The sequence below is a fragment of the Bos mutus genome, chromosome 20 (genome assembly GCF_027580195.1).
Source record: "Bos mutus isolate GX-2022 chromosome 20, NWIPB_WYAK_1.1, whole genome shotgun sequence".
Classification (NCBI taxonomy): Eukaryota; Metazoa; Chordata; class Mammalia; order Artiodactyla; family Bovidae; genus Bos; species Bos mutus.
The window spans coordinates 30,405,518-30,433,013 of record NC_091636.1 but is presented as its reverse complement, the minus strand read 5'-3'; the positions used below and the strand labels follow the sequence as shown (position 1 = coordinate 30,433,013).

General features: G+C 41.8%; 1 protein-coding gene across 7 annotated transcripts in view; it reads right to left on the bottom strand.

The window, feature by feature from the left end:
- The window catches only part of ARHGEF28 (Rho guanine nucleotide exchange factor 28), a 345,798-nt gene that overhangs the window by 197,215 nt on the left and 121,087 nt on the right, over nucleotides 1-27,496 (bottom strand). For all 7 annotated transcript variants that reach the window (XM_070357593.1, XM_070357587.1, XM_070357588.1 and 4 more), the window contains exons 3-4: nucleotides 11,519-11,666; nucleotides 8,654-8,947 (exon numbers count right to left, since the gene is read on the bottom strand). In XM_070357593.1, the coding sequence (XP_070213694.1) occupies nucleotides 8,654-8,947; nucleotides 11,519-11,666 (442 nt within the window). The remainder of the gene's footprint in view (nucleotides 1-8,653; nucleotides 8,948-11,518; nucleotides 11,667-27,496) is intronic.

Here is a 27,496-nt window from a genome sequence, read left to right as displayed (position 1 = left end):
TCTGTTCCACCAGGTACTATCAGAAATGCCAGAAGGCTAGAAAGTAATACTGAGTTGAAAAATGTCAAGATTTCCGGGAAAAACATATATCCCAGAATTAGTCAACACCCATGATGCATTAATTTTAAAGTCCTTCCAAATTTTTTTTTAAACCTATAAACTTGTATTTTGTGATAAATCTGTCTTTTATAGGCTTCCTGCCCACTGGTAGGACATCAGCTGATGTTATCTCAAACTTTCTGTCCAGGACAGAGCTTTTAGGGCAGAGAGACAAAGCTGACATTTCACAACGTCTGTGGGACAGCAAGCAAGTCTTGTAATTCATCCCCTTTACTAATAAAACCTGGTACCCAGGTGGCAGCCCACCAACAGGGCCTTGCTCCTAAGCCTCACTTTATTTTCTTTCAATTTCTAGAGCTGGCAGACTGTATTCAAACGCTAAACAAGCTCTGTTTTAAGTGTTAAACAAGCCTTGCCTCTTACAGGTTACAGATCTCTTTCGTCTATTCAAGGAGAGATAAACAGATATCTCCCTCTGTCAAACACCGCTGGCCCTCAAATTCCCTTCTCTTGTTGCCTAGAAAGAGGGGATGTTCCGGGTATGTGGCTTGAAGCAAGATGTAGGTATCACAGAAAAATTGGCAATTCCCACTGAGTCTTTCATAATGAACTGCTAATCCTCACTTAACAGCATTTCCTGCAGATAAGCAATATTATATGATGGTTCTTTAAACTCCTTAAAGAACACTAAACAATTAAGACATGTGTGACAGTGGTAAAGAACCCGCCCACCAATGCAGGAGATGGGGGTTCTATTCCTGGGTCAGGAAGATCCCCTGGAGAAGGAAATGGCAACCCACTCCAGTATTCTTGTGTGGGAAATTCCATGGACAGAAGGAGCCTCGTGGGCTACAGTCCATGAGGTTGCAAAAGAGTCAGACATGACTGAGCAGCTAAAAAACAATGGTTGCTGAATAACCCCTACTCTATTATAAACCTTCTTCCTAAGCCCTTCTGGTTGTCTGCATTTCTTCTCCTTTTATCCCCCATTAAGTTGTAAAATAGAGAAAACAAACATTCTCCTTCAAAGGGAATTTATAAAGACACTATTAATAAGGTAGAGCATCATGCTAACCACTCTTAGGAACAGCAGTACCTCATCATTAAACTTGTGGCCCCATTGAGGCTTCTATTTCTCCTTTAAGTCACCATTCATTACAGTATGACTTGTTTCCACACAGACAGATACTATTAGGTTGGCCAAAAAGTTCACTTGTAAACTTACAGGAAATACCCAAATGAATTTTTAGCCAACCCAATACTTGGCCTGGCCCTTGCAACATGTATTCTGAAACCAGTGTACCATTTCTCTAACTTCTAGATTTAAGTCTGTTCTGTTTACTATAACTCCACTGATGGTGTAACTCCACTTGCAAGGAAAGGTACATAGTGTTGATCTGATCTTTGGAATTAATCATTAAAATACTAGTCTTTGGAATTATTACTAAAGCAAAACAATTCCCTAAGCCATTGTCAGCGGGTCCTACCCATTTCATCCATTGCTTCTCTTTGGAGACAGCTCTCCAGCCAACCATAAAACTACAGAATGAGAAACCAGCTCTCAAAATACATTGGCTATGTTTATACCCAAGACAGCCATGCAAAAAAAGCTGCAAAAGCGCAATCAGCTCACCCTGAAAACTTCTTCCACTTATAGAATCAGCTGTGAAAAAAGACAAAGTTTAACCCTTTAAACTTAATAAAGCAGTCTGACATATTTTCTTTGCTTCATTAAAAATTTTAATGTATATGTCCTACAGATTCAATTCAGGGTGCCACCCTTCTTAAATGTTCTTACCACAGGAAAAAAAGAGAAATGGTAATTACACAATGAGAAGTACGTGTTAATGCTATAGTGGTAATCACGTGCACTATATCAATGCATCTAATCAACATGTGTACACATGCACTATATCAATGCATCTAATCAACATGTGTACACAAACATATCTAACAATATACATCAATTATATCCCAATAAAGCTGAAAAAACAGGTTGCTATGTTTTCACAATTGGTATAATTGATGAAGAGTTCTCATCCACAGCAAAGAACTTCTGCCTATAAGGAGATCTTTGAACAAATGAAGTACTTTTACCTAGAGACCTGAAGAAAAGTCCAAACTCATTTTTCACAACAACAATTTACTTTGGCAACAAATGTCTTGAATCTGAAAACTGTTACTACAAATTGATTTGTAAATGTCTACATATGCTGTGAGAGGGAGTTTTATATGACTTTTTAAAAGTAAACGGGCTTGTCCTTCCTTAAATCGGAAGGCACAGGGGACTTTCCTGGTGGTCCAGTGGCTAAGACTCGGCACTCCCCATGCAGGGGGCCCAGGTGCCATCCCTGGTCAGGGAACGAGACCCTACATGCCACAACTGAAGATCCCACGTGCTGCAACGAAAGCCTGGTGCAGCCAAATAAAAAGAAAAAAATGCATACCCAAGACAGGCTCTACCTACCTCCATAGATCAGGAGAGGCGCTATGTTCCCAGAAGCAAGGCTGTCAAGTCCTCTGAGACGGCATCTACAGTCCCTTTGGGATCTTTACTCAAATGGCAGCCTTCCCACTGCTGCCAAGGTTGGTGATGGCAAGTTTGGTATTTGCAGCCATGTCAGGCTGCTGGAGAAGGCAATGGCACCCCACTCCAGTACTCTTGCCTAGAAAATCCCATGGATGGAGGAGCCTGGTGGGCTGCAGTCCATGGGGTTGCTAGGAGTCGGACACGACTGAGCGACTTCACTTTCACTTTTCACTTTCATGCATTGGAGAAGGAAACGGCACCCCACTCCAGTGTTCTTGCCTGGAGAACCCCAGGGACGGGGGAGCCTGGTGGGCTGCCGTCTGTGGAGTTGCACAGAGTCGGACACGACTGAAGCGACTTAGCAGCAGCAGCAGGCTGCTGGACAGACAAGTGAAAAGAAGTAATTTGAGCAGAAAGGGAAGCCTGCAACTCAAGTTATCTGAGCACCAGCAGAATTAAAAAAAAAAAAAAAAAAGTATTTCAAGCCAGTTAACCTAATTGTCAAAATTATGCCAATCTCTGAAAAAAGATTTCTGTCCAAAAAACAATTTAAAAATCCAGAACAAAAAAAAAGTAAATGTGAAGTTTTATTGGTTATTATAGTACTAAAGTTTTACTATAAATGTGAGGTCCTGAGACCCTGCAGAAGCTTTAATCACAAAAGCTATTTCTCAGAAAGAATGGGTTTAATTTTATGAGACAGAAATCCAATTTTATTTATGGCACCAAATTCAATAAAACACAGGCTATTTCCTTTCCTTGGAGAATAACTGAGTTGCATGATGAGTAATGACGGGTAACATGCAGGGCTAAGGAAAGGCTCTGCCTCGCTTTATAAGACACAATAACTCAGACTCTGGCCCTCCTATAGGTTCTCGGGTCTCTCTAATAACTCTTATTTACTGTTTGAAAAGAGAAAAATAATAGATTTATAACAAAATGTGAGGCAATACAGTCGTGCTGCACGGTAAGGCTTGCATCAGGCTCATCCATGACAAAATCATTACAGAAATCAATTTTAGTCATTCCTTAACATCCTCTGTGAGTGAGTGCCAAGTCACTTCAGTCGTGCCTGACTCTTTGAGACCCCACCGGGCTCCTCTGTCCATGGGATTCTCCGGGCAAGAATACTGAAGTGCGTTGTCATGCCTCCTCCAGGGGACCTCCCTGACCCAGGGATCGAAACCATGTCTCTGAAGTCTCCTGCACTGGCAGATGGGTTCTTCACCACTAGCACCACTTGGGAAGCCCAACATCCTCTGTACCCCCCTAAAAAGCATAAATACATACAAAGAATTTTAAATAAATGTTAACAGTACAGTACCAAATAGCTTTTGGGTAGGTCATAGGGGAAATAGTTACTAGAGGAAGAAACCTGTTTTCCATTCATGATGCCCCTATCATTAACACATGGTTAAACTTCAGCGTGCTACATGCCACAGTTTACTCCTTACTTTGCTAATGTAATTTATCTGTCTCAAAGACAAGCAACACTAATAAAACATGTATGCTAAAAAAGCTGTATTGGCTTTGCTGAAAATACTAGACAGTATCAAGTACTAATATTTTAATTCTACAATAACTAAAAGAAAATAATTCTTACAATAAAGTACATTTGATCTGCAGACTCTCTGTAATTGTAATATAAAGTCATTCTATTTTCAACACTTTTTGAGAAATTAATGGCCTTAATGTGAGTAAATCAATGAAAAATAAAAAATAAATTTAAATCATTCTGCTTACAGAGAAAGAAAAGAGAAGCACTGATCACGTAAGATATTCTAAACATCTTGGATCATAACTCTACTACACTGAAGAAGGATCAGAAATGTGACTCAGCAGACTCCTGAACCACCCTCCTCCCATGGAAATGGACAGCTACACACAGAGCAATTCCTACTGAGAGAAATCCAGTAACTACCCCAGTGCCTCCTACACATAAGGCGAAAGAGAAAATACACTGAGATGGGCAGGAAAGGCTGAGACAAACTCTTGCCACTAACCCCAGCCCAGCACAGCCCCATACAGTCAGAAGGGAACACCCAACTTCCAACTTCTCCCTGAGGATTCAAGGGTTTTCACTGTACATATAACACTCCAACTTTTAAGGCTCCCACCTGAGGGATGGGCCCCCAAAATACCTATCTCTGAAGGCTTATACGACTTACATTCATGAATCTCACAGGACCGTAGCAATTAAAGCAACAGCTCTAAGATGGGCACAGAAGCATGCACCATGGCTGTCCCCCAGGGATCACTGTACAATGAGCAGGCAAGAACACCCAGTCTTTCCCAGGAAGAGATTTGACTGTATATTTTATAAGCTGCTGCCCAATGGTCTAGCTTCTCATTAGTATGTATTGAGGGGCTGGCTGTGATTCTCCCTGGACCCCAAGGAAGCCAGTTGGCAATTCCTTTATTCCTTTGCTCCAGTCCCACTCCAACAGTAAAGCCAGGTCACCAGCGTCTCTCTGAAAGGAACTGCTTTTATGGCTATGACTCAAGCAACAGGTCCCAGATCACCAGGCACTGACAGGCAATGGGGCTTGCATTCACAAGTCCCACAGGATTGTAGTGGATAAAGCAGCAGTTGTTAATGGGTGTGCACATAATCACTTGCTGCAACAATCCCCCTAGGGTTCTTTACAGAAGAGCAAGCTAAAAACACTCATCTTCCAGTCTTTCCCTGGAAGGGATTTGATTGCATGCTTTCCCAGCTCATGCCTTCTAGTCGCCCTGCGTCTAGGTGCTGACTGAGATCCTCCCTTTAGGGCACTGACAGGTCTTGGCACATGCTCAACTACTGGGAACTACCAAGAACAAAACAGTAACTTGGACTATCACAAAGATTTAAGAGGCAACCAGGAGCTTAGGCTGGGATGATTGATTAGGCTCATCTACACAAGAGCAGTCTGTCAAGACTGGGAGAGGTGGCTGTTTTATCTGATGCACACAAAACAAAACAGAGTCAAGGGAAATGAAGAAACATGGTAATAACATCAAAAAAAAAAAAAAAAGATAAATCTCCAAAAAGTAATCTTAATGAAATGGAAATAAGTGATTTATCTGTGAGAGAGTTCAAAATAACAAAGATGCTCAGCGAGGTCAGGACAGTAATGCATGTACAAAATGAGAGTTCCAAAAAAAAAAAATGTTTAAAAGTACCAAACAAAAATAACAGAGCTGAAGAATACAACTGACATTTAAAAATTCAAGAGTTCAACAGTAAACTAAACCAAGTGGAAGAAAGGATCTGCAAACTAGAAAACAAGAGCGTGGAACTCATTTAATCAGAGGACCAAAAAGAAAAACACTGATGTTGTAGAGAAGTTCTCTTACAAGTCTCTAGGCTGCAGGCAAGGTTACCTCAACTACTATAAACTGTTCTTAGAGAAAGTCTAGAAACTTACTAGATGTCAAGGAATTGTTTACAGCACCAAGATTTTATCTTTTGCCTACAGCTCCATTTGTCCAGACCAACTGCAATTTCTTTTTCACATATGTACATACAACCTACTCTCTATACATGGAAATCTGTTCACAAACACACATGAAAGTCAACTTTTACTGAGAATTTAATATGTTCAGACGTTGTTGTAGAAGCCTTATCATACACTATCTAATTCAACCATGGCAACAAGCCAGTGAGTTTGGGGACTACCATGTCTCATTTAAGAAATTAAAACTGTGGCATCAGAACAAAAATAACGTGCCCAGAAGATATTATAGCCAGGAAGCAAATGGGCCAGGACTTGGTATTTAATCTTAATGACTGTTACACTAGAAATGTTTTCCAATAAAATACAATATCTTGCCACGTGAAGCAACTGCTCCAGTTTTTTTCATGAAAAAAAATATAACAATATACACAATATGTACTTACATATCTTGGTGACGTAAGAGCATGGTAACTAGTGAGAAGTTATGAAAGATTTATGTGTTTGTCAAAATGAGTCTGCCTTGCAAAACGTAAACTACCCTCCAATATCATTGATAAAATTTGTTTTAAAAGCCAAGAGGCTTAAGAAAATGAAGCCCCTTATCCAGAAAACATATATATGCATATGTATAAATGTATATATACACATATGAATGAATATATGTATCTACATATATATGCATAAATGAATATATGAATATATATGTGTGTATATACATGTGAATAAAGTTACTTAGCCAGAAAACATTTTTCCCTTTCCTATGTACAGGAGAGTTACAAAAGTGATATCTAGGAGGTGTGACTCCTTAAAGTCTCAGGATATACCCCTCATTCATTCAAGCATTTTTTGAGTGCCCGCTATATGCCAAGCCCTTTGCTAGATCTGGTGAGCAGAACAGACACCACCAATGCCATCGGGAAGCCCACCCCTTCATTCATATCAGTCAGATACCACACTAAGTGCAGCACATGGGAGTCCGGCGTTGCTCAGTGATGAACTAGGCTTGCTGCTGCTGCTGCTGCTGCTGCTGCTGCTGCTAAGTTGCTTCAGTCGTGTCCAACTCTGTGCGACCCCATCGACAGCAGCCCACCAGGCTCCCCCGTCCTTGGGATTCTCCAGGCAAGAACACTGGAGTGGGTTGCCATTGCCTTCTCCAAAGCATGAAAGTGAAAAGTGAAAGTGAAGTCGCTCAGTCGTGTCCGACTCCTAGCAACCCCATGGACTGCAGCCCACCAGGCTCCTCCATCCATGGGATTTTCCAGGCAAGAGTAATGGAGTGGGGTGCCATTGCCTTCTCTGGAACTAGGCTTGTGAATTCTTTAATCCAAGGTCTTAAGAAATAAGGAACACCCTTAAGTGCCCAGGAAAGTTTAAGTACAACCCTGATAAAGATAAATGCAGATTTTCTCTGATTGTGGCATATGGCCTTATGATTCATCTTTAAAAAATCATATCCCTTTTACCTAGAGTAGGGGCTTCCCGTAGCTCAGCTGGTAAAGAATCCACCTGCAATGCAGGAGACCCTGATTCGATTCCTGGGTCAGGAAGATCCGCTGGAGAAGGGACAGGCTACCCACTTCAGTATTCCTGGGCTTTCCTGGTGGCTCAGCTGGTAAAGAACTGCCTGCAACGCAGGAGACCTGGGTTTGATCCCTGGGTTGGGAAGAGCCCCTGGAGAAGGAAATTGCTTCCCATTCCAGTATTCTGGCCTGGACAATTCCATGGACTGTATAGTCCATGGAGTCACAAAGAGTTGGACACGACTGAGCGACTTTCACTTTACCTAGAGTAGTGCATTTAATCTATCCATGACTGATTTTAAACCAACCTATAACCTGTAACCATCTGGAAGCAGAAATTCTTAAAAACAGCTTTATCCAACCACAAAGCTAAAGGCATGGGGAGAACACAGAAAAAATATCAATAGTATATGTTTTGTTGAATAAATACAGAGTGATATTTCTATCTCCAATAAAATGTCATCTGTAATCGCCGTACGTATTAACTACTAAACAGTGTAGCCTTATGCATGGTACAGGCTTATAATACATCTATATCTCTGTTCACATTAGCTCCACATGGTTTTAAGAGTCTATTTAATGATATTAAGACTCTACGTAGTCTCTCAGAAAAGAAGGGACGTCCAGAAGTAATTCCAAAAGTTAAGATAAATATAGTAAATATAAATGTTCTCAGTGACACTGACATATTTGAAGATGTCAATGCATTAGCTAATTTCCGGCATGGCCACATTTCTCAGTGTTCCACAAGTAGGCTGCATGTTCTTCCTTGCTCAATGACTCTTCCTGTTTGAAAGAGGGCACCAATATCCTCTTGTTACCGCAAGAAAACATGCCAAGGGAAGTGGAAGCATGGCCCAAACCTGCCACAGAGAAACAGCCTTCCCCTCCTTGAGGCAAAGTTCTTCACCTCCTAGAATACAGTGGCCTCACCAGCCCAGAGACGAGCGGCTCAGGACATCAGAGACCCCAACTTGACCAGGGAAAGGCTTGGATCAAAAGTAGGCAGGAAAACCCATCCAGATCAACAGAAAACAGATCGCAGAGCACCTTTTGAACTTCACATAGAGAGAAGACACCTGAATTTTCTGGTAAGGACTCACCTTCCAGTGAAGAATTCCCCAAGACGGTCCACCCCAGAGGCAACTCCAGATGAGTCAGGGCCAGCACGAGCTCCTCGTCCAGAGCAGGCAATGCCCCCGCCGTCAGGGCAAACGGGGTCAGCAAGGTCTGGTGGCTGCTGGCGGTGAGGCGATCGGCCTGGGTGACCAGCAGACGGGCCAGCCTGCAGGCCATGTTGTCCACGTAGGTCACGGAGTCAGAGCCCATGGTCACTGGGGAGTAACCTTCCGAGCACAGGCACACAGACACGGTGACCGTCTCCTGAAGCCCGTGGCCTGGACAACAAGACAGTGAACAGTTCACCCTGAGGCCGCCGAAGACGCACTCCCAGTGTCCAAAGCGAGAGGCCGAGCATACACACCACACGCTCAGAAGAGTAAGGCAGACAGGAAATGCAGCCAGTCAGCTTTAAACGCTGCCCAGCCGGCGGGTCCAAATGAACACTGACCCCATCTTCTTCCAGGGACTCCAGTTCCAAGCTAACTTTTATGAGCTCTGACCATTTTAGTACCTGTTCTCTTGTCATTATTTCCCTGGTAGCTCAGTTGGTAAAGAATCTGCCTGCAGTGCAGGAGATCCAGGTTCAATCCCTGGGTGGGGAAGATCCCTGGAGAAGGAAATGGCAAACCATTCCAGAATCCTTGCCTGGAAAATCCTATAGACAAAGGAGCCTGGTGGGCTGCAGTTCATGGGGTTGCAAAGAGTTGGGCACGACTGAGTGACTAACACCAACACTCCTATCATTACCACTGCTGTTTGGCACAACTTCACCACGTACTTCTGCCCAATCGTCAAATTCAAGCTTGTTGTCTTAAAGACCTTTGTCCTTTTCTGTTCTGGCATTTCCTTCTGAGTCACAGGTTTTTTATATATTTATTTAGGTGATCATTTTCTAAGGCAGCACCATAAAGCTACACAAGTTTACCCTAATTCCTAAGCGTCCTTTTGAACATTGAGTAGGATGGGTAAACGCTAATCCACAGAAACATTAAAAATAATGTTCACTGCCCAGGCCACTTCTGAGAGCAGCGTCTCTGTTCTGTAGCTATTCTTAATGCCTCTGCTATTGGGCAGCCACCTAACCTTGCTGCTTCTCCCTCCTCCTCACACTCTTCCTTCATTTTACCAAGGTTGGGAACTTCGCCCCAGGTATGTTTTTGTGTTGTCCTTGGCAGAATCTCACACTTCTCTGACTATGATCGTCATAGCTGGACAGAGAAGGGTTAACACTCGGCCACCACTGACCCCCAAGCAAACGACTACCGGGCACAGATCATCCTTGTTCTGCCTTATATTCTCCAGAGCCTTTCCCTAGGAGCTCTGCTGCCAGGCTTCAAGGAACAAGAGCATCCTGGGCTTACCAGGCAGGAACTATTGTTGCCATTTTTTCTCATCATTGTTGCCATTTTCTCATCATCGTCTCTTTAAAGTGGCCCAGCAGTACAAACACAGAACGCAGCTCTGCCACCAGACTAAATGTGTCTAGCATATACTATAGAAATCTGTTGTCCATACTTCAGAAAGGTACCCTTGCAAAGCTATATCCAGGAAAATTTAAGATTCAGAAACAGAAACTGTCCTTTGCCTGCAAGGAATTTGTTAAATTCAAGGTATGAACGCTCCCTTCTAAGCAGGCCACAGTATACTCAAACAGATGTTCTTCAACACACAAGGAGTGGGGAGAATATTCACCCCGACATGCAAGTAAAGAAAAAGATAAAAATGTTGATGTTAGGAGTAGCACTTCTGTTATTATTTTTATTCTCTCTCTACATAGAAGCTTGATTAAAAAGGAGAAAAACCAAGAAAAGAGGGCCAAGCCAAATGCAGCAAAAGCAACACAAATGCCCAAGCAAAAGAGGAGAGGCAAAGGAGACTGACAGCCAGTATAATTTCTGCCTTTAATGTGGTTTGACTTCTTTTTTTTTTTATGAGGATGGGAGTTCCTGGGCCCAAGATAGGAGAGCTTAAAATTGCCCAAAGTCCCAGAAGTAGGACAGTAGATTGATTCGGCGATCAAACCCAAGGAGGTCTGCAAGGTGTCTGTAGGTCACTACCATTCTCACTATTCCTGTGTTTGCATATGTACTGTCTTCCTTCTTCCCACATGCAACAGATATCCTACAGAAGCACTTAAAACATTTTGTTTTAAAAAAAAATGAAGCTAGTCTTACCTATTAAAAAAATTGAGGAGTCCCTAGATGATATAATTTAAAGGGATCTTAAAGACCCACAGTTGAAATCAACCAATCCACAAACAAGAAAAACAACAAAAACCCCCCTTTCCTACAGGTAAAGGATGCCTTAATTCACCTTTAGATTAGAGCTTGCTGTCGGATGCACAACCCACACCCACTGAAAATACAAAAGGACTGTCCCTAAGGAATGCTGTTGGCTCATAACTTGTCATCTGTCACTGTGATACTTGAAGACATTTGGGAGAACTACAGGTTTCAGAATGTGAATGGTGGTGGGATGAGAAAGTTCTAGAGCCTGAGATCCAACAATGAAACATCTGGATGGACAGGATGCTGAGTAAGGAACCCCAGCCACCCAAGGGAGCAAAGCAGAGACAGGCCGCTAGACCAACCACAGGAGAATGAGGCAGAGAGAACTAAGATGGATGTCAGGTATCTCAGGCCTCTCTGAGCTGTCCCTGGCCACGGGTCCCAGGACAACAGGAGGCAATATTAAGACAGATTGCATCCAGAGCCCCGCTCCCCAGTCTGGAGGGTAAGTCTAAGTTGTGGCTGCTTGGGGACCTGCAGACACAGCTGGAAGAGCCTCAGACATGAGATAACCCAGCGTTGAGTACACACACACACACAGACACACACACGCCTCACCTGGAATGCTGGACTGGAGAACATTATCTTCTGTGCGCTCTGCAATCACGATGTGTCTCTGATGAGATCCATTATAAATAAAGTAAAACTCAGCATCTTTAGGAAGATAAACATTTTTGCCAAACTTCGCGCAGACCGTCATCTGCCCCTGAAAAATGAACAAGTCGAGGCATCATCACACTTCCTTGTCCTGGCTCTAAGAAACCAAATAACAAGGGCCCCAGGCCAAAACAGGGTCCTTTGTTATGTTCGCTTCACGTGGGCGAGCCCAAATATCATGAATCCTTCTTCCCAACAACAACATTTTGGACCTCAGGGAGATGCTTTCTGATCTATTTATGTATGCATGTCAGAGCTGGTTTGTTCTGCTTTCAAAAGTGAAGAAGTTAGGGCATACAAAAGAATATTTTTATTTATTAGATGATACTTTGTTCTTTACTTTCTTTGAATTCCTACCTGATGAATATATTGCTTGTATTTATGTTTTCCTGCACCTGAGATACTTCAAAATAATTATTCTTAGCTGGGGCCTATGTACTAGACCAAAGCAGCTTATAAGAACTTTGCGTTTCCTCAAGCACTGCCAGATAAACAGCCCTATGCAACCCAACAGTTGGCATGCCCTTTCTCACCACTGTTTGTCTTCTCTGAGGGACTGCCAGGTCCACTTTCTCACCCAGCCTGGCCTCACACCTTCTATAGAAAAGCTTCCGGCTGGCACCAATCCCTGCTAAACACCCAGGGTCCCACCGTGGGTCACTGAGGCACACTTGGAGGGAGGGAGGGAGGGAGGGAGGGAAGGAAGGAGGGAGGGAGGGAGGGAGGGAGGAAGGAAGGACAGAACTCATGTCAGAAGGAAGGACAGAACTCATGTCAGAAGCAGCAGCAGGCTAGCACCCCCCAGTATATTAGCATCCAGGGGTGGTGTGGGGCGGCCAGTCAGTCTACAGCCCAAATACCAGTGATGGATGAGCCTTCCGGATCTCCAAGGATTCAGGACACTCCCTCTTCTCAAATACAAAAAGGCAGTACAAAGGGGGCCTCCAGGGAGCAGGCACACACCCCCAGCTTGTAGGGGTGGCTGGGAAATAGAAACCAAGAGGTAGAGGGCTCCAGGGCTCAGTCCAGGGTGGAGAAGGATGTGGGCTTTTGTGCGCCTGCCCAACAAAAACAAAACTACCCTTCCAGAGTTCCTCATCCTGTGACAGGAGAAAAAGTGAAGACAGAAAGGCCCCCCGAGTCTCCTTCACATCTGTTAGCCTCTGATGGATATCAGCATGATATTCCATAGGATATAAAGAGGTAGACCAATCAGGATCAAAAACAAAATCAGCGTGGACCTCCTCTTTCCAGTAACTACATGGTTATTCTTGCTAAAATTTTTAAATAAACAGACTATGTCTTCCCAGTGGTTTGCAATGCACCATACACACAAAACATCATCTTAAATCATAAATAAGAATAAATACAAACTGTGGAGTTCAGGGAAAAAAAAACACTAGTTTCCTATTTTGAATTATCCTTAATCTGCCTGTGAGCAGGCGCATTAGCAGGCATGTAAGCACATGCTCACATGCGCACACACACATATATACACAATCAATAGAAAATAACATGCCAAGAAAAATCTACCATACAATAGTTTCCAGAAAAAAAAGTTCAGGAAGAGGATCAGAAAGGCAAAAAACAATAACAACTGTCTGACATGACAGACAGAGGAAACTGAGATGAAATTCCATTTCCTAAAAAAGGAAGACCAGTTTGCTTTAGTCATGCTCCTGGTTTCTAAAGAGACTGCTAACTACCCATAGACAAAATCTAAACTGATGTGTTGGTGACTTTTTTTTTTAATGTTGGAAAATAAACTGTACCAACAGGTCAAAGTTTTTCACAGATCAAAAGCATATCTAATCTATATCTGTTCAAAACAACGATCATAGTACATTTTATTTGGCTAGGTGAACCAGGACTATGCCTTATGAAAGTTTAACTGCAATCCTTTTCAATGCAATACAGCCCCAAACAGTAGAGCTTTACAATTCAATTATGCCTCCCTTTCAAGACCATACTATGCTTTACATTGGTCAAAGATAAGCAACAGGTGAGAAATAAGATGCAGCCATTACAGAGATGTCCAGAAGTCCTAGCATTAAGAAAAAATTCAACAAGAAAAAGAGTCTCTCGTTTGCTAATCACAAAGAAATCAGAAAGATGTGGTGAAGAATATTAGGGAGGGAGGAAATGATACAGAAACCATCAGAGACCCAGTGAGACAGAAGGGGGTGGCAGGAGAGGAAGACAGGGAGAGAAAATAGGAAGGGACGAGAACATTCCACCCAAAAAAGTCAGATAAAGTTGAAAAGAGATTTCGATAAAGCTACAAAGGAGACCAGCAGGAGGAAAGAGACTCTGAAAATGTGCTGAGGAACAAGTAAGCGTCACCAATCAGCCACAGGTGACAGTCCATGCCTGAGAGTGAGGACATCCTAACCACTGTGGCCATTCAAAGCTACTTTTCCCAAAAGGCCATTTTATTAATGGCAAACATAAATTCCAATGTATAGATTTCCAGTGTGTCTCCATCACTTCCCCATCTGGACTCAGTTGCATACTTTCTTTCAGGCAATTGAAAACTAGAAACTTTTGTAAGTGAATGCTGGCATCAATATCAGAATCATTCTGCTTTTACACAGAAAAAAGACAAATGTTATCACCTGTTAATTCACTCTATCCCAAATAAAATTTTAAAAACTCAGCTATTTCACCAAAACTTCTGGAAACACCAGGAGGCTTAAGAGGCAAAATTATTTTCCCAATTTAATCTATAGATTTAATACACTCCAACTAAAACCAAAACTAAATTTGTCAAATGAAAATCAACAAACTTACTCTCAAGTTCATGTGGAAGAATAAATACACAAGACTGGAAACAAAAGTTTTGAGAAAGAGAATATGGTTTGAGCTGGGATGAGGGGATCAGAACTTGCCCCTGCCATGGAAATTATGTAACAATGAAGGAAGGTGGCATTTCAAATCAGTGGGGAAAGAATGCACTACTCAGTAAACCATTCTGAAACAGTAACTATCTATTAGGGGCAAAAACATTCTTCACATCAAATAGTTAAATTCCCAATTAATTCAACATAATCCATAAGTGCATAAAATTAGAAAACTGTCTTAAATTTTTCATTTTTGAACAAAATAACAAAGATATATAAATTTCATCTATACTAACACCACCCTAATTTATCAAACTTTAAAAATTTTTCCTATTTCCTTCCAGTCTTTGTTCAACACACAGTTAATTATTACATAGTTATACTCATGGCATAAATACACATATGGTTGTACTTTTCTCCTATCCAAAGCATTTTTCCATGTTGTTACAATTTTGGCACCATTTTCAACTGCATTCCATCGAGTTGTTTGCTGTTCCCTAATTTCCTTAATCATTCCTCTATTGTACATTAAGGGTATTTCCAGCTTGTTAACATTATAAAAAAAAAAAACATTAAGTACTTTCATGCCTATTGTTTTTATTCTTTAAATTACTTTTTAGAGTAGAATCCCAGAAATGAGGCCAAGAATGGACACAATTGTCACAATGTGTGTGATTGCTTTCCAAAAATGTATCAGCTTTTGAATCAATACATGTATATGTGTGGCTGAGTCCCTTCCCTGTTCACCTGAAACTATCACATTGTTAATCAGCTATATCCCAATACAAAACAAAAGCTAAAAAACACAACTCTCGTCATCACCTGTACTGGTCAAGAGTATTATTTTTATTCCAACTTTCCCAAAAGTTTTATTATTCCCTAAGTTAACAGATAATAAACAGCTTCTCACTTATTTCATATTTTTTCCACTGCTGCTGAAATTTATTGGCCACTTTTATCAAAGCCAATATTGATAGTTGCCTGATTAAATCCTGATTTAAAGAATTTTAGTCTTCTCTCTATTTATCTAAGGTCACCTCTGCCTTGAAAGAAAGTGAAATTGCTCAGTCATATCCAACTCTTTGAGACCCCATGGACTGTATGTAGCCTGCCAAGCTCCTCTGTCCATGGAATTCTCCAGGCAAGAATACTGGAGTGGGTAGCCATTCCCTTCTCCAGGGGATCTTCCCAACCCAGTGAACAAACCCAGGTCTCCCACATTGAAGGCAGATTCTTTACCCTCTGAGCCACCAGGAAAGCTAATGAAAACGGGAGTGGGTAGCCTATCCCTTCTCCGGGAGACCTTCCTGACCCAGGGATCAAACTGGGGTCTCCGGCATTGCAGGCAGATTCTTTACCAGCTGAGCTACCAGGGAAGCCCCTACCTTTGCCTTAATCAGGTCAAAATTTTCACTTTTGCAAATGAACCAGTTGAAAGCAACATCACATCCCCTCCTACCTTCTCATGCCCAAATCAAAAGCACTAGAGTACTCCCGTAAAACCACTAAAGGTCAGGTCATATGGAAAACAGGAGTAATAAAAGTAAGGCAGAAAACCTTAACTAAGTATAATCACACTAAATATCTCTCAGTATAAGCACAGACCCAAAAAATTAACTAATTAAACCAACACTTTTTTTTTTTTAACCATCAAGCATCCCCCTGGAGAAATTCTACTTGTAAAACTCATCAGTAATGTCCACGATCAAATCTTCTGCTGAAATGCTGTGACATCTATGTATTTCTTCTCAGAGGAACCAAAGAGGTAGAAAATGTATTTGCCATCTTAAAGTATTTCTTCCAACTCTCTTAACTCATCTTCCAATGGCATTTAAGAAGAAAATGGACAGTGACATTGATGTGCATATTCTAAATATTTTTCATTAATCTATAATGGCCTCTAAGTCAAGTTCTCTAATACCCTCAACAACTTGGTGGCTATATTATCTTAATCTGAGTATTAGGTATTCTTGTATGAATGTTCTCCCTCCCTCTCTCCCTTTCCTTTCTCACGCTCTATAGACAAGACACCTGTACATACTTTGTTAATAAGTGTCACCTGCTGGACAACAACCTTAACTATCCACTTTCTAAACCACCTGGCCCAACAGGGAATAGGCAAATAGTATAGTTTCAAATGATGACAACAAGAACGAAGTGTGCAAGCACACACCTTTTTACAGTGAGGTTTCTTTAATCCGGGTCTACAGGAAGAGTCCATCTGGGTTTCCGGTGGTCTGGGAAACTAAAAATTATTAGCAAAACTGTTTATGCACATGTGTGTGCAATTTTCTAGGGGTTCCCAGGTGGTGCTAGTGGTAAAGAATCCGCCTGCCAGTGCATGAGTCTTAAGAGCATGAGTTTGATCCCTGGGGCAGGAAGATCCCCTGGAGGAGGGCATGGCACCCATTCCAGTATTCTTGCCTGGAGAATCCCCATAGACAGAAGAGTCTGGTGGGCTGTAGTCCATAAGGTTGTAAAGAGTCAGACACCACTGAAGCAACTTAGCACTGAGTCCAGTTTTCTAAGGAATGGTTTATAGTTTTCATCACATTCTCAAAGGCATTCAAAGATTCCAAAAAATGTTAAGAACTCTAGCTTTTATAGTAACGAACAAAAATGGGAATTTAACAAATGCTTTTTATTGATAATTGTCACCTTTTAATATGACAGTAAGACTGTTTGGTTTTCTAAGGTGTTCTAGTATTCTGCATAGACTTTATATGGGATAATTTCTAATAGAAGCACAATGAGGGTGTTAACTGACATGTCAAATATCACAATGAATGTTTCCTAATACATGCCATTAAAACCATAATCATAATGTAAATAACACATTCTATCAAATTTGATTGTTTTTAATATTTGAAACTTGTCCTTTTTACAGTAACAACAACAAAAAAATAGTCATTTTCCCCAGAGACTTCTCTGCAGAGGAAAGTGTGTTAAATGTTGTAAGAGCCTTAAAAAAATACACTTTAAAGAGATACATTGTCCCATGCCATAGGTAAAAGAGAATAAAAGTACAGGTATTAGTTAGAATCAACACTAATAGGATTTCAGAGCCAGATTAACAGTATTGGATTTCTTCTTTTCTGCCTCACCCCAAGTTACATTATCTTTACATTCCTTAAGAAAAATTCCAAAGAAAGTGCTATGGGCAAAAAGTCTTATTCCTAATTACTGTATTCAGCTGAAGTACTTCTTTCAACAAAGTTTGAAAAGGAAAATTGATTTCCTATATACTGTGTGTACATATTATATATAAATGCATATTTATACACGTACATTTATTCTTTTTTATGTGAACAGTATTCCTCAATTTATTAAGTGATTTCTTGTGTATTTTCTCATCTCATTCCCACAAGAATGTCTGGGAAGGGTTACCATGATCTTTATTTTATAGATGAGAACACTGATACCATCAGGCCCAGCATATGGCAAAGCCACAATCAAATCTGGATCTTCCTGTTTCAGGCCCAGCACACCTTCCTTCCCAACATGTCCCTGTACAAACAGCAAGTGCTCAAGTATTAACTGACTTATCTACACCTTTACACTTAACATTTATTTTATACTGAATATAATGATTCTCATCCTGAAACCCACGGGTAGACATGGTGTGGAGAGAGAATGGGAGGTAGGAGAAACATTCCTTAATTCCCATGAAGAACACGCTTCATACAGTTTTAAGCATTCACCTGGGGACAGTAGACGTCGGTCTTTTAACCAGAGAGTCCTCGGAAGGTACAAGGAGCTTATGATTCCAAAAGGTTAAGAACCACTGATTTAAAGCATGTTTGAAGTGACTTCCCTGGTGCTCCAGTGGTTGAGACCTCTGTCTTTTCAATGCAGGAGGTATGCGTTTGATTCCTGGTTGGGGAATTAAATCCCTCATGACTTGTGATATGGCCAAAAAATTAAGCATGCAGGGAACCCAAAGCTGGTGCTCTGTGACAACCTAGAGGGGCGGGATGGGGAGGGAGGTGGGAGGGAGGTTTAAGAGGGAGGGGACATGTGTATGCCTGTGACCGATTCATGTTGATGTATGATAGAAACCATCACCATATTGTAAAGTAATTATCCTCCAATTAAAAATGAAACTAAATTTTAAAAATAAGTAAAACATGCTTAAAGCATCTTTTTCTAATTTACTTTTTAATTGAAGCATAATTGCTTTAAAGAATTGTGTTGGTCTCTGCCAAACATCAACATGAATCGGCCATAGGTACACATGTGTCCCCTCCCTCTTGACCCTTCCTCCCACCTCCCGCCCCATCCCATCCCTATAGGTTGTCACAGAGCCCTGATTTGACTTGCCTGAGTCATACAGCTAATTCCCATTGGCTGTCTATTTTACATACGATACTGTGAGTTTCTATTACTCTCTCCACACTACCCCCTTTCCTTTCTCCACACTCCCCGCCCCCACCCCGTGTCCATATGTCTGTTTCCTAGGCCTGTGTCTCCATTGCTGCCCTGCAAATAATTTCATCAGGACCATCTTTCTAAATTCCATATATATGCATTAGTATATGACATTTGTTTTTCTTTCTGACTGACTGCACTCTGTAAAGCATCTTTTGCATAGTGTAAAAATATCAAGATCACTAAAATTTATCATCCAAACCAAATCTAAGTCAACAAAATCCACTTGAATATGAATTGAACTGGTTAAGTCCAGGAGGAAATATCAGAATGTCATTTTCTTAAGACAGATTAAACCAATATGAGCTAAAAGACTCACAAGACGTTTCTTCAGAATTGGCTTTTGGGGTAGAAATGGCTTTTTTCCCCCCGACAGGATGAAATAGAGCAGGACAGGCTAACATTCTTACTGGTAACAAGAAAACAAAGATGGAAAAATTAAAAGTAATATTCTTAAAAGCATCAGAAAACTCTGGAAATGTGAATAAAATATAATTAAAACTGTGGAAAGGGCAGAACCATTCTGAGAAGGTATAGAAGCTAGAAGAGAATGGAATGACATCTTTAAAGTAATAAAAGAAATTGATGACCTAAAATTCCATACCTAACAAAAACATTCTTAAAACTGAAGTTGAAATTAACTGTTTAAGACAAATACTGAAGGAATTCCCTGTTAGCACTAAAAGAATTACTAAAACAACATATTCAAGCAAAAGTTAAATGAACTCAAACAATGAGGTATAATGATGTGAGTAAATATAATTAATACCTAATGTACAAAATAATAATTATAAAGTCGTGGAGTTTTAAATATTTGTATAACTACAATATCTGACTACAGTAACATAAAAGGGAATTAGAGCATCTAAGAATTAGAGCATCTAAGAGTTTTGGGAAAGCATTAAAAGCAATAACTTACTATATAATGTGTCAAATCTACTACTAACAGAATGGGAAAAGAAGGTATAGTTAACAAGTTATAGAGTAAAAATGAAATAGAAAATAATCAAAAACATAAGATAGGAGAAATTAAGAATGTAAAACATGTCAAATAGAGGGTTATATGATAGATATAAATCCAACTGTATCAGCAATTTTAATATAAACAGACTAACTGATCCCAATACAATGCTGAGGCAGTTAAGTATGGGTTTTCAAGAACAAGAACAATTCAAGAACAATAACAATAACTATATGCTGCTTACAAGAGATACACTTTAAAAATAAAGCAGAAAGTTTTAAAGTAAAGTAAAAAGATACACTATGCAACACAAACCAAAAGAAAGCTAATATAGCCAAAGCAATATCAAAGTAGTTTTTAAATCAAGACATATTACTAGAGAAAGAGGACCCTTTCATCATAAAGTGTAAGCTAAACAAGCTGATACAGTACTAAATCCATATGCATCTAATAAATAGCTTCAATATATATAAAAGAAAAAATAACAAATCCAAAAAGGAGAAATTGAAAAATCCACAATCCCAATGGGAAACTTTAACATGCCTTTCTCAACAGTGACAGAACACAAGTGACAAGGAAATAAACCTGTGAACACACAATTAGCAGATTACTAATCAAAAGGAATAACTGCCATAAGCTAAATGTATATAGCAGTATTTATTTTAAAAGGCACCCATTATCCAAACCTCTGCATTATACTCAGTTAGACATAAACACAAACATAAAAAATTCTTGATGATTTTCCCACTGGATGAAATGATTCACCACTATAGAATTAAAATAGCCTTTGTTCCTGTAACACAGCTGACTTGAGTGAAAAACAATTCACGATGATGGTCAGAAGATGACTCCAGGTTTCTCACAAGGCCAGAAGCAGGCTTTAAAAAGTTGCTCAGCTTACTTCCTTTTAACATCACTAACTTATTCACAGATTCCATAAAAACACAGAACTAGAAATTGAAAACAAATAACTGATACTTCAAGTAGATCACAGTAGGAAAGATACCAGGTTGGATATAAGAATACTTAAAGTATAATCGCTACCCTTCCATTATCAACATTTCTTGAGGACTAAATGTCCTGCCCTTGGTTCCAAAATAATCAACTGAAAAAAATTAAGAATGAAACAAAATGTTTAATAATTGGATATCAGAGGGGGTTTTAGTCAATAATCAACTAAGCATGAGCTATCACTGAGACAGCCACCCGATGCTAATTCTGCCCAACTCTGCATTGAGGAAAATCTAGAATGTTCCTTAAGAATGATATCGTCCAGCTCTTCTCTGTACCTATCAGACATACCTGGGCCATGAAATACTTGAAAACATACAGACCAAACTGACAACATGAGTAGAGGAAAATGACAAGGATGCTGCAGGGACACAGAGGCCGAGCTGTCGTACGGCAGAACAATTGAAGGAACTGGGGCTGTTTTGCCAAAGGAGAAAAGACTCATGAGTAAACGGTCACCGTCACAAATACCAGGATCTGCCATGCAGACAAGAGGCTAGACATGTTCTGCAGGCCCCAGGGGAAAAGCATGAAACAATGGAGGGAAAGACAGGGCATCGAGTTCAGCTCTCCAGTGAGAGCCTTCTAAGGATTGGAGATGTCCAAAGATGACATGAATGACTTCATCTTAAGAGGAATAAGCACTAGCGGAAGGAGGAGGCTTTGATTTTTGTTTTTCCTTTGCTTATTTGTTTATTCTAAGAGAATGAGGCTATTTAGGCTTCAAAGTCCAAAATTGATAATACCTTGAATAATACCTCTACGTTACTAGCTTCAATATGAAAAAAAATGGGAGGTCTACATAAGTGGTGATTGGAATTTGCTTATTTAATTTCTCCCATATTCTTTCGCTTTGGTTTATTTCTTAGCTTCTTGGATTGATGTTTAGTTTATTTTTCATTCTCTGAATTGGTGGTTTTCAAACTGACATTAGGGGGACCACAGATTTTAACAGAGGAAGGTTGCAACTTTGCGAACATTCCTTTTAAATTTCATTTTGGAAACTATTTTTCAGTTACATTTATATCTAAAAATATTTAATTCACTTAAATGTATTATTTACCAAATTTTGATACACTGGAGAAGCTTTGCACTCCTAGGCTAAGTCATTGTTCTCATTGAATTAACGAACATAATAAATTCAAAGAAAACATTTATAATAAAGTTTGTATCAAGTTTATACATTCTCCATAATACTTTGTGTGGGGAAAAAAAGATTCCTCCTTCAGAAAAAAAGTTTCAACCCCATCTATTTAGAGTCTCTAAGGAAATGGCAACCCACTCCAGTGTTCTTGCCTGGAGAATCCCAGGGACAGGGGAGCCTGGTGGGCTGCCGTCTATGAGGTTGCACAGAGTCGGACACGACTGAAGAGACTTAGCAGCAGCAGCAAGGCCCCTCTGACTCTAGCACACCCTCTGTTATCTAGTCTGTGTTGGAAAATAAAGTCCTATTAGCTCATTTTACATTTCAGAGCTCAAGCTTTATATTCACAACACAATAAACACTGCTGCTGCTGCTAAGTCACTTCAGTCGTGTCCAACTCTGTGCAACCCCATAGACGGCAGCCCACCAGGCTCCCCCGTCCCTGGGATTCTCCAGGCAAGAACACTGGAGTGGGTTGCCATTTCCTTCTCCGGTGCATGAAAGTGAAAAGTGAAAGCGAAGTCGCTCAGTCGTGTCCGACTCTTCGCGACCCCATGGACTGCAGCCCACCAGGCTCCTCCATCCATGGGAGTTTCCAGGCAAGAGTACTGGAGTAGGGTGCCATCGCCTTCTCCACAATAAACACTATGACTCATCAAATTCAAACTCAGGTTGAACCTATGCAGACAGTAAGCTCACATGGTTATTTCTAACATTTGAAGTCTATAGATTTATGTCAAACCAAGTGATGTCTGAAAGTCAGTGTAGGTCTGCTAACAGTACTGAACACACCACTCCAAAGACTACCAGGAATACAAGGAAACATAAGTCTGTAAATTGATCTCTCCTAGACAAAGAACTGAACCACACCGTCTGTATTCTTATTTCAGGGTAGGCCACGGAGCTCCTGCACTCCACAGGAAATTCCTCTCATGAGGGCACACGGGAAAGGAGCCCTGCACCCCTCTCCTCTGGCCAGCTATGCCAAGACCCCTCTCCCAATGCACACAGGCACACACTCATGCACACACTCATGCACACACACACACAGGCCCTTCTTAAATAAGAACACAGAAGATCCTGCCAAGTAAAAAGATCCTGTGCAAAATAAAAGAATCAGAATCCTCACTAGGAGAAGCATAGATTCTGAAACTTGCAAAATATACAGCTGAAAGAAACTTATCTGCAAGAAACTTACCTGGATCAAAACCCTGCCTTTACCAGTGACGTGAGGAAACTGAAGGCCCACCACGATAAGTGACCTGTTTTGGGTCCCATCACATAGCAGACCCAGGGCTAGAGCCCACGTCTTCACTCTGCTTCTAATCCTCTTCTCACTGCCCCAAGCTACCACTGCCAAGCCCTAAGTCAATCCTACTCCTTCCCCAAAGGACTGGGAAGAATCTCTATGGAAACAAATTAGAATCAGAAGCAAACTCCCCCAAAGTTCCCCAGTCCCCAAACCATCCATATCCTTCCACCCTCTCATCTCTGCTCTCCTAGACCTCCATTACCTCTGCTCAACCTCAGAGTGCTCTCAGGGCCCATGGCTCTTCTTCTGACCCTTTTCCTTCCCAAATAAGAACCAATGCAGGTAAAAGCCAGCTCAGTCACAGGATGGGAAACATGATGCCACAGAAACCAGAGAAGCAGGACAATGAGGAAAGAGCATCCAGAAATCAAGATCAGCCTCAGCTCCCAAAGAATGTATGGGAGGCAAGAGAAAGACTGAAAATGAGGGCTCAGTGGGGAGAGAAAGGATAAAACGGCAGCAGCAGAGGGCTGAGGCGTGATAACAATGGCAAAAGGACAGCTAGAAAAACAAAGCACCATGGAATGTAACTGAAACAGGAACAGGGCCAGAAAGATGGAAAACAGATAAATCAAAATGAGCAGATGAGACACAAATGTCCACCCTCCCAGGAACTACAATGTGGAAACACTTTTGTAAAAAGAAGGGGGTAGGGGAGAGGACCTGAATTTCGATGCCTGCAGAGAATATCTCATCTGATCAAAATCAAGAACTAAAGGCAGGGACTTCCCTGAAGGTCCAGTAGTTAAGAGTCTGCACTCCCACTGCAGGGGCACAGGTTCAATCCTTGGTTGGAAACTAAGATCCCACATCCCACATGGCACATAGCACACACGAAAAAGAGAGACTAATAAATATCATTTTAAAAAACAACTGAAGGCAAAAGAAACAGTACAGAATGTGCACGTTTGTGACACATCATAAAGGCAGGAGGGCGCGTCTTCAAACTCCTCACATCCAGCTACCTGCCACAACCCCAGAGTAGTAATTCTCTTTCCTGTGTCATGAGCAATAGTGCAGGAAGAAGGGGCGGACGCCCCAAGACAGTCCTTTCTCATTCTCCCTTTAGAATTGACAATGGCTTTGGAATTCAGGAGCCCCTTTTTCTGGCCTTGTCCTTTTTTGCCCCTTAAGATTCCCTTTGAATCTTCAGGTCAACTTCTCAGGCTTCTTAACCAGTGAAAAACAGGACCTAGATCCAGGACTTCCAGATGGTGGCTTCATAAGAGGTACCATTCAGTCAAAAGTCAGCTGGAGTCTGCTCCCTGTTCCTAACTTGGCACAAAGTGCAGCAAGACGAGGGCCACATTTGGGGCCAGCACACAGAGAACCAACCCAAAACGGCCGAGCATGCGCTAACCTTGTGAATAATACTTTCCACCTCCTTAGTGCTTCACCACTCACAAAGTGTTTGTGCACGCTGTCCCACCTGAACCTCGCGATCTCCAGGGACACAGGCACATCAGAGACTGGCCCATGGATCCCCAGGTAGCCAAAACCAGCCCCTATGTCTCCCCACATATCCATGCTTCATTCAGGTAGGTACTGAGTGTCTACTAAGTCCTGTGGCTAAACCGAACCATCTACCCCATAATTCTAGTCTGGAGACAGACACAATGATCAAATAATTAAGCCTCTGATATGTGAGTGATTCAGAGCTTCCCTGGTGGCTCAGAGGTCAAAGCATCTGCCTGCAATGCGGGAGACCTGGGTTCAATCCCTGGGTTAGGAAGATCCCCTGGAGAAGGAAATGGCAACCCACTCCAGTATTCTTGCCTGAAGAATCCCATGGACAGAGGAGCCTGGTAGGCTGCAGTCCATGGGGTCGCTAAGAGTCGGACACGACTGAGCGACTTCACTTTCACTTTTCACTTTCATGCATTGGAGAAGGAAATGGCAACCCACTCCAGTGTTCTTGCCTGGAGAATCCCAGGAACGGGGGAACCTGGTGGGCTGCCATCTATGGGGTCACGCAGAGTCGGACACGACTGAAGTGACTTAGCAGCAGCAGCAGCATGTGAGTGATTTAGGGCTTCCCTGGTGGCAGTCCACAGGGTCGCAGAGAGTCAGACATGACTGAGCAACTTCACTTTCTTTCTATGTGAGTGATTCAGAAGACCTGATAAAAATAAGGTGGGGGTAAAGAGATGTTTTACATAGATCAGTAGGACAAACTCTCTAATGAGATGATGTTCTAATAGAGACCTATTGTAAGAGAGTGAGCCCCATGGATGTGAAAGACCATGTGAGGTTGACCAGCAAGTGCCCCAGAATGTCTGGAAAACAGCAAGGAAACCCACTGGCTGAAGCAGCAGAGAAGGCAAATGGGAGGCAAGGTCAGGGGTAAGGAAAGGCCACCGTAAGGACTTGGGTGTTAACTCTGCAGAGGGAAGCCATTGCACTGTTTTGGGTAAAAAGGTGACGAGATCTGAATTTTATGTTAAGAGGATCCCTCTGGCAGCTATGTTGGGACTAGTCCGTGATGGGACAAGGGTGGAATCAGGGGGGCCCACTGCAGGAACCCAGGCAAGAAGTGATGAGCGGTTCTCGCCCTACCATGGAGGCTCTGCCAAGAGGAGGCCCATGCACCAGCCTCCCAGGAGACCACATCTTTATTCAGCTCTGCTTCTCACCGACTGCAGAAGGCCCCATAGCTGGTACCACGAGGAAGACAGGGCCACAGGGTATAAACGGACACTTTCCAGGCGTGGGGAAGTAGGCAGGTGTTCTAGGGCCCTTGTGAAGATGTTTTGAGGAAACCCCGGCCATTCCTTCCATTTCTTATAGGGACATGGAGGGATGATGGACGGATGGAAGGAAGGAAGAGCTTCCATTTACCCCTCTGCTGGCATTTCTCAGTCAGCAGTTTACAAATTCAGATGATCAAAGAGTGAAAGTAAAAGTCACTCAGTCATGTCCGACTCTTTGCAACCCCATGGACTAAACAGTCCATGGAATTCTACAGGCCAGAATGCTGGAGTGGGTTGCTGGTCCCTTCTCTAGGGATTTTCCCAATCCAGGGATCGAACCCAGGTCTCCCGCATTGCAGGCGGATTCTTAACCACCTGAGCCACAAGGGAAGCCTGATCAAATAGTACTATGGTCAAATGTCTTTTCAATCTGAACATGAAACAGCTCTGACCATCCTCTAATTCTAACCCAAACCTCTGTGGTATATAAACTTCTGGTTCTTCATAGGATCAACCATAGACATTCAATAGACAAATACAATCTAATATGCTTTATAAACCTTATTGTGACAGATGCCTATTTTCAGATACTTTCAGTTCAGTCCAGTCCCTCAGTCGTGTCTGACTCTTTGCGACCCCATGAATCGCAGCACTCCAGGCCTCCCTGTCCATCACCGACTCCCGGAGTTCACCCAGATTCACGTCCATCGAGTCAGTGATGCCATCCAGCCATCTCATCCTCTGTCGTCCCCTTCTCCTCCTGCCCCCAATCCCTCCCAGCATCAGAGTCTTTGCCAATGAGTCAACTCTTCGCATGAGGTGACCAAAGGACTGGAGTTTCAGCTTTAGCATCATTCCTTCCAAAGAAATCCCAAGGCTGATCTCCTTCAGAATGGACTGGTTGGATCTCCTTGCAGTCCAAGGGACTTTCAAGAGTCTTCTCCAACACCACAGTTCAAAAGCATCAATTCTCCGGCGCTCAGCCTTCTTCACAGTCCAGCTCTCACATCCATACATGACCACTGGAAAAACCATAGCCTTGACTAGACGGACCTTTGTTGGCAAAGTAGTGTCTCTGCTTTCGAATACGCTATCTAGGTTGGTCATAACTTTCCTTCCAAGGAGTAAGCGTCTTTTAATTTCACGGCTGCAGTCACCATCTGCAGTGATTTTGGAGCCCAGAAAAATAAAGTCTGACACTGTTTCCACTGTTTCCCCATCTATTTCCCATGGAGTGATGGGACCATATGCCATGATCTTCATTTTCTGAATGTTGAGCTTTAAGCCAACTTTTTCACTCTCCTCTTTCACTTTCATCAAGAGGCTTTTTAGTTCCTCTTCACTTTCTGCCATAAGGGTGGTGTCATCTGCATATCTGAGGTTATTGATATTTCTCCTGGCAATCTTGATTCCAGCTTGTGCTTCTTCCAGTCCAGCATTTCTCATGATGTACTCTGCATAGAAGTTAAATATGCAGGGTGACAATATACAGC